General features: G+C 45.1%; 1 protein-coding gene across 1 annotated transcript in view; it reads right to left on the bottom strand.

The window, feature by feature from the left end:
- The window catches only part of CCNT1 (cyclin T1), a 542,287-nt gene extending 539,252 nt beyond the window's left edge, over positions 1 to 3,035 (bottom strand). Inside the window, exon 1 of the mRNA XM_069653859.1 lies at positions 2,812 to 3,035. Coding sequence (XP_069509960.1) covers positions 2,812 to 2,954 — 143 coding nt within the window. The 5' untranslated portion in view covers positions 2,955 to 3,035. The remainder of the gene's footprint in view (positions 1 to 2,811) is intronic.
- Positions 3,036 to 16,121: the final 13,086 nt, after the last annotated feature.

Below are 16,121 nucleotides of genomic sequence, written 5' to 3'. Positions count from 1 at the left end.
AAGCAAAAGATATTGCAATGTTGATCTCCCCTTATGTTACCACAGATAGCGTAGGGGAGGCTGAGCAGTAAATGTTCCTACCCCAAAACATTAAGTTAATAGGCATGTATGGTCAGCCTTGCTTAGTTGGAGTAGTGCACACCATATCGAGAATAGATAGCATCGTTTATCTTTCTTAATAGATAAGCAAATCCCAGGCATCTCTTTTTGGCTTGTGTATTATGAATGCTTGAAATGGTAGCAAAGGTCTGGTGTACTTCGAATGCTCTTCTGGGCTCACACAGCTTAGAGGGAGCACTGCTGCTTAGGACCAATCACAAAAATGAGGTAGCACAGAATCAAGTCAGAACCCCAGTCACCTCAGTGTACATTTAACCAAGTAGGTGTGTGTGTGTGTACTCAAAATGCTAATAAGAAAATAAAGTTTCCAGAACTTAGTATGCCTCGAAAGAAACGTCAAACTGCAGAGAGCGGACTGGCCCCATCACAATCAACTAGGAGAGAAAATAAAATACACGCAAAATTACGGTCAACTTAGAAGAGAAATAAAATGGTCCTCCCAACTGTCAAACACGTACGAAGAAAAAGGAAAGCCCCAAGCACAGCATGGGACAGGTGCCCAGAGTAGCCTTTCTATTGATTGCAGGTAGCAAGTTTCACCAGATGTAGATACATTCCACTGAGTGACGACAGACACAGCATGAGCATTCTTTTTTAGCCGATATCACAAAGCCAACTGTTTCCAGTCACTGACTGCACTGAGTATACAAAACAATGCAGAAAAAAGTATTAATTTGATACTATACTTACAAATAAAAAAGGTATTGTGATTTCTACTACTGTATGACCCAATCTTCTTTTGGGGATGGCAAGCAACTGCCAAGGTCCCCAGTGGTCTACACTGGTGAATATTTCAATAAACACAGACACTTGTGAACATGTTTTAATGATTACCACTTAGGACATTCTCTACCAAGTTAGTAAAATCATAGACATCAAATCAAGGCACGGTTTCAGGAAAACACACTCATTTTTAACTATTCTCTTGCTGCCCACATATAGAATTCAGATGCTCATCGTTTCATATACATTTTCCGATTAAGACCACGTAAAAATGGTAGTGTGTGCAGAACTCGAGCCCTCAATGTCCGATTGCATAATCGCTTAAAAAATGGCAAGCCGTTATTAAAAGAAAACACTAGGTTAGACACACGCTGACTGCAATAATATTGAGATTTAGAATGCTTACTGCAATAAATATGCGTAGTGTTTCTAAACAGTGTTCGACAAACGCAGTTAAGCCAAACACTTGCAGGCTTGTGGTTTTACAGACTAACATAGGGAAAGTTTCTGCTGGCACACACCCTACAACACTGTGGGTGAAGGGTCCAGGATGGCCGCAGAAGGAGCATTGCTATTGGCAGTGAAATCGGTCCCAACAGCTTTAAAGATACCACAGCAATCGGTGGGTGTGGGGGGGCGGCACGTTGGTCAAATAGTCAGCGATATAGGAGCGAGGGTGGGAGGTAAGAAGCAACTATAAAGCAAAAGGTGTATAGAAATGTCCACCTCCGCCCCCTGCTAATACGGTACCAGCGAAGCCCGCAGTGCAAACACTGGGGGGGGGGGGAGTCAAAAGTCGATGTTTTACATTACATTACTAGGGCTGCAATATTTTTGCATCAGGTGCAACGTACTAAAAACATTTCTAATGTAGATATTAGACGGTCGACATAAATCAAAACATGTCCCGAAATATTAGTACATGGAACCAGTTTACTGGAGGTGGGAAAGTGTGTCAACTGGCCCTTGTGGGTGACAATACTGCCTTTGTTGCCGGCGAAAGTGGGAGAACTGACCATTGCAACAGCAAAGGGATGATCCCGAGCATTGGAAGGTTGGCTAGTTATATGATATGGCATTTGTAACGCACCTATACACACGTGTTTCAAGTGCGAGTGGTGGCAAAATAGTTGGGCAATGATTGGAGGAAGTCTTGTGGTGGTGGTTATCAGGATTTTATGGGGGGCCCTGGTGACAGCACTAGTTGCATGGCTGATGCTATAGGCAGGACGTTACCTGAAATCAGTGTTATTATTTATGGCTGCCAAGCTAGAGCTGCAGGGAGAAGTAGAGGCATATAAAGTCCTAATGGCAGTGTTGATATATACTCATGTGGCATCATGATCAGGGCAATGGAGGGTTGTATACATTTCCCCTTGTGTCAAAAACGCGGTGTGCCCTCGAGGCAGCAACAGTGATATGGTAGGTTTGACACCCAAGTGGTAGCAATAGTAGGTGGGCTGCATCATTATTGGAGAAGGGTGGTATAGAAACTAAGCAGGAGCCAAAAGTTTTAGTGCAATGGCAGAATCAGTCCGGCTGATGCGAAGCCAAATTCTAGGCTGGCAGTGTGGAATGGGTCCCAGCAGTGCCCGTAGGTTTATCGATTCAGACAGTACCAGCAGTCGAAGGGCTTTTAGCATGGACCCGGTATGGTCAAAATACATCGAACTGAGCCCTTACCAAAGTTGGCCACTGAAGGATAAACTAGCTTATAGACCATGTTTATAAATTGGTTTGCCCTCGTGTGGTGGTGAAATACGAATGCACGGTGATATCGCTATAACTAGAGCGGCATTGGACACAGTGGGTTTGAAAAGAAGGGGTGGTGCCAGCAGAAGCGTGCTTATGTCAGTGGTTGAATGAGCGATTCGTGTTGGGGTGAGATGGTGGAACAGTCTTAGCAAAGTCCCACGAGTGAAATACTGCCGGGCATTAATGACGAGTACCAGGGCCCCTAAAGGATACACGTTGAGCCGCTGGCCCATGTCCTGCAGCAGGTTGGCCGCCTGCTGCCGGTAGCCCAGCTCCTTGTCCGGGTCAAGTCCCGCACGCCGGGACGGGCTTTGCTGCAGTTGCTCCCGGCTGTAATACCAACGATTGCCCTCCATCTTGACACCACGGTACTGCGCGTGTGCGTAAGAGAACACGCACACACATTTCCGGCTCCAGCATAGAACGTGCAATGTGGTTTCCGCCAAACTGAAAGCTAGGGCCACTTCCGGGATAAAGGACTGATTCTACGTCGTATCCGCAAAGTTCTAAAATCCTATACTATCTTAGAGATAGAAAAGGAAGGCGGAAACTCACGAGCACTTCGGCGTGAGCCTCAACACTTCCGGCATTGGGATCACAAAAAGCGCAGGTTGAACCAATGCAAAGGTTTTTTTTTTTTTGTCAAAGGAAACTTTATTAGTATTGCGTGAAGAACGGTAACGCTATGTCATTCAGTAATGTTCAGTTGGCAACAAAAGGCACTAGGTCTGTGTACTGGTTTGATAAAAAAAATAAATGTTCAGATTATGACATTTGTTCTAGAACGTCATAATTCTATTAAAGCATAGCTCTCAACTCACACGCTTTTGGCGGGTGTCACCCGCCTTGTAAAGGGCTGACTCAATCGCCAAGCCTCCTGCACGCCCATTCATCCCAATGGGCGTCTCACCCGCCAAAAACAAAATCGGGTGATTTCACCCGCCCTTGCAACACAAATGGTTGAGAGCTATGATAAAAGACACGAAGGCAAAGTATTATGCTTCTCTTTCTATTTTACTACTTCAGCAGCAAAGTACAACCAATAATATATACAATAAGAAAGCTGGATAAAAAACTACAATAGCCACTGAAATAGAGTCTTTGGTATTTCTGCTATTTTTGGTCCTTAAACTGACCACGTGACAGACTTAACAAATCAGTATAGTCCTTGTCCATGACCACACTGTCCCCTCTCATCAACTTCCACTTTCTTAAATCGGTTAAAATTGCATTCACTGATCTTCACAATCCCGTGGAGTACGTGAAAAACCTTCCTCCGTTCCCATATCATTTGGTATCGACCACCGAACCTATTAGAAAACAAATATATGCAGTGACTTCAAGTCGAAAGAAGGTGGGACAATCGTAAAATCAACCACAGTTTCTATTTGTTATCACTTTATGCATATAAAAAAGTCATGTAACACCTTAACATATACATAATCAAATCCACTTGAACATTTATAAACTCTTAAATCAGTTCAATACATATACATCCAAATTATTGCTATTACGATTGATAAGGTGGGATAATCCTTCACCTCCGTGACTTTAATAGAATTATGAGTTTCTGGAACTAATGTGTTGAAAATCTGAATTCTTTGTCAAGGCCGTAGGTTCGGATTATGCTTGTTCAAAGCTTACTCACCACTAACGATGCCACACTCTCTGTTGGTTTAAAATAGAATGTTTTAAAAGTCGATTCCTTCGACCAATCTGCTGACCTCATAACGTCCTCCACTCTGGCTCCTATGTTAAATGCCTTGGTAGCCATCGCTCCCCCTCGCTGAGTGAGCCTCATACTTAACTACGTCAATGCTACCGTGCATACATGCCAACATTCTGAGGCACCTGGGAGGGAGATTTCACGAGAGAATTCGGGAGAAAATAATTTCCCCATAGGAATTCATTGGGGAAAGAATTATTTTAAGTGGGAGAATGTGAAAAATAGCAATATTTTGCAATATTTTTCATTTAAAAATCGGGAGTCTCCCGCCTAAATCAGGAGGGTTGGCATGTCTGCACCGTGCTCCATCACCCATCTAAGCCATATGGCTATGGATGCTGGTGTTACAGCCTTGAAAGGTTTACAGATCGCTATTAATAACTGTGATACTCCTGGTGGTCTCACTTGCCTCATCATCTCCTCATATGCTGATTAACATCTGACCGGACATAATTTAGGTTGACCCGGAAAAGATTCATATGATATGGATTTCAAACCTGTCTTAGTCTTCCTCGTTATGAGGAAGGTCACTTCGTTCGGTGAAACACTTTTCCTATTGATCTCCAGCGCTCTAATGTCTGATGAGCTTTTACAAGACAGTAGACATAGAAAAATTGATAATTTACCTGAAATGGCCTTCTTGGATAAATCCTGGTTATCTGGCCATGACAGAAACAGTTTCAATACTGTGTCCACATCCTATAATTGCGTATATTTTTCTCTAGGATGCCTAGACATCTTTTCTCCCCTTAATAGTCTACAAATCAGGGAGTGTTATCCTATCACAATCCCTTCGATCCTGGGGTGCCCTGCTGATATTGTGGCACTGGCCGTATTGATAGTTCTATATGTTTTCCCTTGGGCTGCCATCTGTGCTAAGAAATTGGCCACATGAACTACATCTGTTCCATCGGGATGAATGTCCCTCTCCAAACACCAGCTACTCCAGCTTGCTCTTGCAGACCTGTAAGCGCTGTGTATTCCTGTGGCCCACGATTCGTTAATGATGATTTCAGCCTCATTCGATAATCCTGGCCTAACCCATGATCTCCTGAAATCGCCCATTGAGTTTGCCCAACCTCATTAAAGGATGGCTCAGGCCTCTGGGGTCTCGTACAATGAACTCGTACCTGGATAGAGCCACCGGGTTGTGGTGTGATAATTCCAATAGACTGGGGAACCACACCTGTCCCCTGCAGTCCAGCGTAACTAGAACTAGAGATGCTTTCTTCCGCCTCACCTGGGCTAGCGTCCTCGCTATCCTGGAGAATGGAGGAAATGCGTAATTTGTTTGTTGACCCCATGATTGATGGAAGGCGTATGTCGCTTCCGCCTCTGGGTCCAGTCTCCAGCTGAAGAACCGGGGTAGTTGCTTGTTCAATCATGATGCAAATAGGTCGACCTGGCATAGCCCCCATAGAGTAATTAGTTCTTGGAATACCTCCTCGTCCAGCTTCCAATCGCTGCCGTCATTGACACTTTCCTCTGAAGACAGAGTTCCCAGAAATCTTTCGCCAGTTCTGCCAATAATTTGGATCTTGTCCCTCCCAGTATGTTTATGTACCTGACAGCCAAAACACTGTCCATCTTGAGTAAGACACAACACTGTGCCTTCTTTTGTGTCCAGCATTTCACTGCAAAAGACCCTGCCAGACAGTAATTCTAGACAGTTGATGTGGAGAGTTGTCTCCTGGTACGACCACTTGCACCCTGTCGACAGGTTCCTGCATTAGCTCCCCAGCCACATCTTCTGCCGTCGGATTCGATGATCAGGCCCTGGGATGAGCCAAATATGGCTCTCCTGTTCCATGCATCCATGTGGTTTAGCCACCATTCTAATTCTTCCCTTACTTCTTGGGAGATGATAATGTTCATTTCGTATTATGCGCCCCCCCTGAGGTGTCCGATCTTTAATCTCTGAAATGCCCTGTAATGTAGGGGCCCTGGGAATATATCTTGGATTGATGACGCTAGTCGCCCCACTAACCTTGCAATGTCTCTTAGCAACATCTCTCTTCTTGCTATGGTGTGTCTTAACTGTTTCTTGATATCGTTCACCTTGGTAATGGGTAGGCTGAGGGATTCATGCGTTGAGTCCACTGTAAACCCCAGAAATTCCATTGTCTGTCCTGTCAATATTCTGGATTTCTCCCAATTTATTAGGAAGCCCAGATCCTGCAGTAATTTTACTGTCATCTGCACCTGTATCTGAAGTGTCTCGCTGTCTTGACACATCAAGCATATATCGTCTAGGTATATTATGAATCTTATTCCATTTATTCCATGACTCCTGAGGTGAGTCACCACTGGCTTCATTATTTTGATGAAGCACCATGGTGCGGATGCCAGTCCGAAGGGGAGGCATCAAAATGCCCATGTCGACTCACCCCTAATAAATCTTAGGAATTTGCAGTGTTCTGTTGCTATGGGTATAGTTAGGTATGCGTCTTTTAGATCTATTCTGGCAAGCCAATCTCCTTGCATTAACGTGTCTCTTAACAGGTGTATCCCTTCCATTTTGAAGTGTCTGTACACAGCAAATTCGTTCAAACCCTTCAGATTCATAATTGGTCTTACCACGTGTTTCCCCTTCACAAAGAACATGTTGCTTATGAAACCTCTTGAGGAATCTTTTACCTGTTTTATGGCATTTTTGCTTTCTAGCCCTCTTTGTTGTTCCTCTAGTAATAGTCTGGGCCTCATTATGAGTCCGGCGGTAGCCGTGCTGGTAAAAATGGCACGGGTGCTGCCGGAGAAATTTTCTTTCTGGTGCCCGGCAATGGGGACTTAATGGGGCATTACATTCCTGGCGGACCCGGTAATTCCTCATTGCCGGGCGCCAGAAATAATTACTCCCAATTCCCATTCGAGTCCCATTGGACTCAATGGGAATGGGGAGGACGAATGCATTCGTCAAGGTCTGCGAGCGGGTGCCGTTCCGCCCGCCAGGTAAGGCCTGTACAACTCGCAGTTTGCCGGTCTGGTAACAACGGTGCCGGTAACTTACCGGCACCGTTGTTACTGGACCGGCAACCTTGTAATGAGGCCCTCTGTCTTCTTTGTTTAGCTCCGAACCCCTTGGAGGATTCCTCTGCTGTGGTGTCTTGTGAAAGTCTATGTGAAAACCCTGCACAGTTTCTAGTATCCATGCATCTCCAGATATAGTGTGCCAATTTTTTTTATAAACTCTGCTATCCTCCTCCCCCCTACTGCTGGGGTAACTAAGCGCGGGCTGTTCGCTCTCACCTGTGGTGTTTTGTTGATGCTCTCAATGCCGCCAGCCTCTTCCCCTTCCTCTGCCCCTTGATGATCCTCTTGGTCTCGCCACTGCGTTCTATCATTGTAGGATTATTGAATGGGAACCGGCCAGCAGAGCGAACCCTGCCTCTGCTGGCCCTCCCGAAAATCTGCCATCCAAACACCCTTTTGAGTGACGCTTGTGCTTTATCCAGCGCTGAATAAGAGTTTGCTTACTTTGTTAGTTCCTTGATAAAAGAATCTCCGAAGATCTTCCCCTTCGCTGTTGACGCTGAGTCTGATGAAGCTAGTTCGCTCAATTTTGGATCTATGATCACTAGAAGTGATCTTCTCCTCTGTGGTAATCGCATTATTAGCAGTACCTAGCATGCAAATTGCCCTCTGGACCCACACGATCAAAATCATCGTCAGGTCCACTGGTTCACCCTTTTTCTATGGCCTCTACGCTTATCTGCAATATCTTGGCAAGTGGTCCCACCATATCCAGCATCTTGTCCTGGCATGATCGCCAGGACCTATCCAGACCTTTCCTCACATCTTTGGTATATTTGCTCATGAAGGTGATCATCTTCTCATCAATCTCGGGTGTCTCAGTGGCACCCTCCGGTAGGTGAGGTCTTGGGCATTCTGCCTTTATCTTACTCCTAGCCACTTTTGCTAGGGGCGCTCTCAGGTGCTTTCTCAGGATGGAAATGTTTTCAAGCAGATCCAGGGCACGGCCATGGGCGCTACATTAGCGCCATGTGTCGCCAATTTGTATATGTAACAATTCGAGACCAACAAGATTCTCACCAACCAGAATCTGTTCTCTAGCAAGATCAGAATATGGAGACGATACATAGAAGATATTCTTGTCATTTGGAAGGGCAATGCAACTGAATTGGACCAATTTTGCAAATGGCTCAACACAAAAGACAGTTATCTGAAATTTACTAACACCAGCAGTACTCACGAGCTCCATTTTCAAGATATCACCATCATACCCGAACGTCAGAAGAAAACTCTCTGTGTAAAGCCATATCATAAAATCACAGATAAGAACTCGCTTTTAAACTACACAAGCTTCCATCAATGGCATGTCAGAGCCAACCTTCCCCTTGGACAATTTTTGCGTCTGAAACGAAACAGTACGCATGCAAATGACAAAAGTCAGAAGCAGCAATGTTGAGTGAACGTCTACAACTGATAGGTTACCCAAAGAAACTCACAGAGACTGCCCTGAAGAGGGCGAGTAATAACAATAGAGATGCACTATTGGACTACTAAGTAAGATCTAAAGAAGACAAAAATGACAAATTGATCTTTGTCAATACCTACAGTCACCTTTCTAATTCAATCAAGAAAATTGTGGCAAAGAATTGGAACATTCTGTCCCACAGTACTAAACCGCTCAAAAACTTAGTTATAGCATTTAAAAGGAGTGCCAATTTAAAGTATAACATCACTAGAAATAATGTCAGTAGGACTCTGGCCAAGCAAATGACGCTCCCAGAACAGTGGGGCATGCCAAAACTAACTGGTCATTTTCCGTGTGGCACCTGTGTGAACTGCAGCTCGACTTGCAAAAGTAATGAAATCAATTTGGGTCTTGTGACTCTATGGAAACAGTCTGACCAACTGTAATTCAACTATGGTAATTTATGGCATTTGGTTCCCATGTGATAAACTATACATTGGCAAAACAGAGAGGGCCATAAGTGAACATAGGAGCTGTATTTGCAGTCAGTCCCAAAATGCCCCATTGGTGCACCACTGGGTTGAATATTTACACACGTTGGACAATTTGTGGTGGGCGGTCATATGGAAACTTAATCCTAGCTCATATAATAATAGAGATAAACAACGGCTACTGAATAAAGAGCTGTCAAATCGGTAACAAATTGCACTAACCTGGGCAGACTGTGACCCGGAATGGAGACAACTGGCCGATGTCGTGGAAATGGATGAATCCCCCGTGGGAGTCCTGCTTCCCAGCTCCCTGAATGATAAACCAGTTAGGAGGAGAGCAGGATCCCCAGGGAAACCATCCTGGGGGAAAAACCCTGAGCCGCTACAACTCTTCGGAACGGGAGGTGGAAGTCTGGACGGATCCTCTATGCGCGATGGACAACGAAGAGGGTCGGAGACCTTTCCAAGGAAACAAGATAGAACAGGTAAGTTCCAGGAAGACTGGTAGCGAGAAATAAGTGAGAGTAGGAAGTGTGAAACCACGTACAAGGGATTAAGGAGGGTGTCCTCTATGGAAAGAGACTGCTCTCGGAAGTGTCCGAGGGCTTGAGAAGCCGGTCCTGTTCCGGGGATGTGGTGGCGCTAGCAAATATAGAATAGAAAGTAAGCTTTAGAATGCCGGAGAGAGAAATCTACTGAAGGGAGATGAGTCTGATTGTACTCACTAAGACGGGCGGCCAACCCGCCAGAAAACTCACAAATCCCACCAAATACGGCCAGCAGCTGAGTCTAAGCAAGGGAATAGAAATCAGAACAGAAGTAAGGAATAAGGAGAAACTCTGAGTCAGTAGAGGAAAGGAGTGTGAGTCCTAGAAGCAAACTTACGGAGCGTCCACAAAGGCAGTAGCGACGCGTATACAGACAGCACTTCCTTCCTTATCAGGAGTCAAGTGACCCTGCACGAGTGCGTCAGATGTACGTGAAACAACTAGACCGTTGTTGTCTCTAGGAAAAGTCGCCGTTATGGGAGCCTGCATTATCACGTTATGCGCCGTTCTCCCTATTCTTGCTTTGCCACCATGACCAACGTTGATAATGTGTAACAGTATGACCCCTCCTCAGGGGAGGTGCTCCTGGTTTTCCGGGGTGGACCTGTGTCTGTGTCCACTGGAGGAGGGTGAGAATTAGCTCTTCGCGCAAAACGGTCTGGTATGGATAGTTTAATCTGGGAGATGTGGAAGACCAGGTGCATTCGAGACCAAGAATGAGGCAGCGCTAAACGTACCGCTGAAGATCCTACCAAGGAGAGGATCTTAAAGGGACCAAAAAATCGAGAAGACAATTTAGAAGGAACTAAATGTTTGGGGAGAAAACGGGAAGCCAGCCAAACCAGGTCGCCCTCCTGAAGTGTAGGTATCGGTCTGCGATGACGATCTGCATATCGTTTGGCTCGGTCCTGGGCGTCCTACAAAGACCTGCGGGCCAAGCGATGACCTTCCTGAATGTTGCTCATAATTTGGTTGACCCCTGGGCATTGTGACAAAGAAGGAGAGACGGTAGGGAGAAAGGAAGGTTGATAACCATAAGAGCAATGGAAAGGAGTAGTCTTCAATGCAGAATGATACGCATTATTGTATGCGAATTCTGCTAGTGGAAGCAACTCCAGCCAGTCGTCTTGAGCTGCGGAGACAAAGCATCATAGATACCCTTCCAATGTCTGGTTCAAGCGTTCCGTCTGACCGTTGGTCTGTGGGTGGTATCTGGAACTAAGGGATCTCTTGATGCCCAAATTCCGACATAAAATTCTCCAGAATTTAGAGGTGTATTGAGAACCCCTATCGGAAACAATGGTGTCTGGAAGGCCATGTCGGGAGAATATTTCTGCTAAAAATATCTTTGCCATCTGTTCTGCCCCAGGAAGCTTGTGAAGAGGAGAAAAGTGAGCCACTTTAGTGAGGTAATCGATAGTTACCATAATGGTCGTGTGTTGAGATGAAACGAGAAGATCAACAATAAAATCCGTAGAAATGTACTTCCAGGGTCGATCTGGGATAGGCATACGGTTTAACAGACCGTATGGAGACACACAAGGAGTTTTAGACTGTTGACACACGACACAGGCGGAGACATAATCATTTACATCACTCCTTATCGCGGGCCACCAGAAATGTCGAGATATAAGTTCTAGAGTGTTTCGAACTCCTCTGTGTCCTGCAGCCTTGGAATCATGGCACATGTGGAGCACCTGTTTTTGTAAGGATGCAGAAGGTACAAGAACTTGATCCTTGTGAAAGTAGCAACCTTGGGTCAAATTGAGCGAGTGAAGATCAGCTAACTCTTCACATCTTTGTCTGTTCTGGCACGTGGCCAGTCTTAGTTCTTGAAGAAAGTCACCCGTCATTGCGACAAATTTAGCTTTGGCAAATAAGGGTTCTGGAGAGAATTTATAGGAGGAGTAGTCTTTTCGTGAAAGAGCATCTGCCCGAAGATTACGATTACCAGGGAGGTAGGTGAACTCGATCCTAAAAGGCAAAAAAAAATGTGCCCATCTTGCCTGCCTGCTATTCGTGGTATATGCTTGCTGCAGCACCTTAAGGTTCTGGTGATCCGTGCGCACTTCCACTGGATACTTCGTTCCCAAGAGCAAATGTCTCCACTCTTCAAAGGCTCTTTTAATGGCCAATAACTCTTTTTCTAGAACGGAATAGTTTTCTTCCGAACAATTGAATGTCTTGGATAGATAAGCTACTGGTTTCTCGTCTCCTTGTTCGTTCTTCTGGAGTAACACGGCCCCCAGAGCATGGTGAGAGGAATCCGACTCTACCACGAATGGTCGATTTTGATCCGGGGTAGCCAATATCTCAGCAGAAGTAAAAAGACGTTTAAGTTTTTCAAAGGCTGTCTACGCCTCAGTATTCCATTCGAAGGAAACTCCCTTCTTAAGCAGTCTGGTTATGGGTTGAACGGTTTCTGAAAAGCTTGGGATAAATTTACGGTAGAAATTAGTGAATCCTAGAAACCTCTGGATTTCTTTTATTGACGATGGAGGAGGCCAATCCAATACTGAGGAAACCTTTCTGGGGTCCATAGAAATCCCTTGAGGGGACAGCACAAATCCTAGAAATGTAACTTGGCTCTGGTGAAATTCGCACTTTTCTGCTTTACAATATAATTGATTTTCTTCCAGACGAGATAATACAGGGTTTACATGACTGATGTGTCCTTCCTTGTTTTTAGAAAAAATCAAGATGTCACCGAGATAAATTATGACAAAGTGAAGGAGGACATCAGAAAATAGGTGGTCCATAAATCTTTGAAAGATCGCCGGTGCGTTAACTAGCCCGAAGGGCATGACGTGATATTGGTAATGGCCAAAGGGAGTGCGGAATGCTGTTTTCCATTCATCTCCCGGTGTTATCCTGATGAGATGATAAGCTCCCCTGAGATCAAGTTTGGTGTAAACCGAGGCCCCTTGAACGGCCTCCAAGATGTCAGTAATAAGTGGCATGGGGTACTTGTCTGGGATTGTGATCCGGTTTAGACCGCGGAAATCAATACACGGTCGTAATTCTTCTGAGTCCTTTTTTGGAATAAAAAATAGTGATGCACCCACAGGGGAAGTGGATTCTGAGATCAACCCATTTTGTAGGTTTTGGTGAAGATATTCTTTTAGAGCAGCCTTTTCTTTCTGGGATAGTACATACATGCGGCCGAAAGGAATAGGCTCATCAGGCAATAGGTCAATACGACAATCATCTCTGCGATGAGGTGGAAGAGTAGGAAATTTGGGGTTAGAGAAAACTGACAGAAATCGCTGATGACAATCAGGAATCCTACTAATGTGACTAATAGATGGAATGCTCAGACATCTTTCTATTTCAGACGGAATATGTACTCTTACTGTAGTATGGGACAAACAATGAGTGGTGCAATACTCCGAGCCGAAAAAGAGAGTGCCCGCTGACCAGTTGATGAAGGGATTATGTCATCTCAACCACGGGAGCCCCAAGATTATTGGAAAATGTGCCGTCCGGATGAGATCAAATTCTATGTTTTCTTGATGTGTCCCTACAGCACAATGTAAAGGTTTGGTTTGTTCCCTGATTAGACCAGAACTCAAAGGTGTTCCATCAACCCCTTGAACTGGAGTGGCCAGTATCTTGTCAACCCTAGGAATTCCTTTCTTGGTCGCCCATGCATCATCCACAAAATTGCCCGCCGCCCTGCAATCAATCAGTGCCGGGACATTAGTAAGGATGATAGTTGGAAGGGTTATAGTTAAAGAAATCACAACCATAGACTGCTCTACCTGTCCAGGATCCGAGGAAGAATTCTTGTTAGTAGGGGAACCCTGTCGAAAGACTCCTACCGTGGTTCCCCCTACGGTAGGGTTCTTGCGTTTCCCGAAAGCTGAGATGGAATTCTACATGGTGGAACAAGTTGGCAGTCTCTTAGAAGGTGTAAGGAAGAAGCACAATACATACACAGACCGCAAGTCTTTCTTCTCTCCCTTTCGGAGTTGGAAAGAGGGTCCTTCACGGTCCCAATTTGCATTGGCTCTTCTGGAGAGTGTGTCTTGGTAGTTCCGGGAAAGAATTCCATATGAACCCGAGAAGCTTTTCCCTTCTTTTTCTCCTGATGGCGTTCTTGCAATTGATAGTCTATCTGCATATAGATCGAAATCACCTCTGCCAAATTGGTCTAGGGACCTTGGACACCTTGTCTTTGAGCTCTTCTGAGAGCCCTCGTCGAAACAAAGTAATCAGACCATCATCTGGCCATCCTGTCTCTGAAGACAATTGTTTAAAAAGTGTGATATATGAGATGAGGTCTCTAGATCCCTGCTTTAAATCAAGTAATTTTTCCTGAATTGAAACTGAAATTTCTTTACGACCAAACATGGTTTTCAAGCTACTGGTGAAAGCAGCATAGGAATCGAGAATGATATTTCCCAAAGTTACTAAGGGGGTAGCCCATGCTAAGGCTGGGCCTGATAGCTGGGAAATAACCACCTTATCTTTCTCTGTGGGAAAAAATCTAGGTTTAAAGGTGAACTGAACATTGTAGCTGTCAAGAAACTCTTTTAACTTAAGCGGATTCCCGTCAAACTTGTCTATCTGGAATGTTGACGGAGGAAGATCAGAAAATGCCCGACCTAACTGTTGTTTTAATTGCGAGTTATCCTGTTTTAAAGTCTGCATTTCCAATGTCATGGACTGCATTGCCGCCATAAGTTGGTGCATCTGTTGTTCCATTTCAGATTGCCATCTGCCGCGGCCAGTCTGTATGGCGTCGCTAACTGTCAAATCAGTAACAAATTGCACTAACCTGGGCAGACTGCGACCCGGAATGGAGACAACTGGCCGATGTCGTGGAAATTGATGAATCCCCCGTGGGAGTCCTGCTTCCTAGCTCCCTGAATGATAAACCAGTTAGGAGGAGAGCAGGATCCCCAGGGAAACCCTCCTGGGGAAAAAACCCTGAGCTGCTGCAACTCTTCGGAACGGGAGGTGGAAGTCTGGACGGATCCTCTATGCGCGCTGGACAACGAAGAGGGTCGGAGACCTTTCCAAGGAAACAAGATAGAACAGGTAAGTTCCAGGAAGACTGGTAGCGAGAAATAAGTGAGAGTGGGAAGTGTGAAACCACATACAAGAGATTAAGGAGGGTGTCCTCTAAGGAAAGAGACTGCTCTCGGAAGTGTCCGAGGGCTTGAGAAGCCGGTCCTGTTCCGGGGATGTGGTGGCGCTAGCAAACAGAGAATAGAAAGTAAGCTTTAGAATGCCGGGGAGAGAAATCTACTGAAGGGAGATGAGTCTGATTGTACTCACTAACACGGGCGGCCAACCTGCCAGAAAACCCACGAATCCCACCAAATACCGCCAGCAACTGAGTCTAAGCAAGGGAATAGAAATCAGAACAGAAGTAAGGAATAAGGAGAAACTCTGAGTCAGTAGAGGAAAGGAGTGTGAGTCCTAGAAGCGATCTTACGGAGCGTCCACAAAGGCAGTAGTGACGCGTATAAAGACAGCACTTCCTTCCTTATCAGGAGTCACGTGACCCGACGCAAGTCCGTCAGATGTACGTGAAACAACTAGACCGTTGTTGTCTCTAGGAAAAGTCGCCGTTATGGGAGCCTGCATTATCACGTTATGCGCCGTTCTCCCTATTCTACGGCTTTGCCACCATGACCAACGTTGATAATGTGTAACAAGAGCAAAGATTAATTTAACGTGCGAAAACAACGTCCAATGGGTTAAACGACAAATTGGACTGGACAGTTTAACTGTAGCAATCTCTAAAGAAAAAACCTTTTCTGTATGCATCTTTGGTGTAAGGAATTAGAGAACCATTGTAGGTTTTTTCTGACATGGCGACATGTTTTAGTTCCAATTTTCAGACTTTTGTCTGCATTAGAGCTTGTGTCAGAGATTAACAATGGCTTTGTACCATCCATTCAAGTCCTGCCTCCTCTTTCAATGTTTAAAATTCAATCATAAAGAATAACGCTCCAATTTGAACAACTTGGCCCCTTTGAGCCCGTGTCTACGTATTATAATCTCAATCGGTGCAATAACAAGTACATCCGGCACAAGATGACATTTACCTATTGGCTGGGTTGTCGTGTTCTGCATTGGCGGGCGTTCTCGCTATTAGTATTGTCCGGTGGGTACCCGTTGGAATCACGATTGCAGTCTAACTGCCATGAGTCACAGTTGAAGCATAATTAGATTACTCCCGCTTTGATGGGGGTTTAAGACCAGTTGATGCAATTACAGCGCAGTGGAATCACGATTGCAGTCTAACTGCCATGAGTCACAGCTGGAGCACAATTAGACTACTCCCTCTTTTATGGGGGTAAAAGGCCAGT

This window comes from Ambystoma mexicanum, chromosome 3q (genome assembly GCF_040938575.1).
Source record: "Ambystoma mexicanum isolate Mex_15411 chromosome 3q, UKY_AmexF1_1, whole genome shotgun sequence".
Taxonomy (NCBI): Eukaryota; Metazoa; Chordata; class Amphibia; order Caudata; family Ambystomatidae; genus Ambystoma; species Ambystoma mexicanum.
Note: the sequence above shows the minus strand (reverse complement) of the source record. Positions and strands in the feature narration are given on the sequence as shown.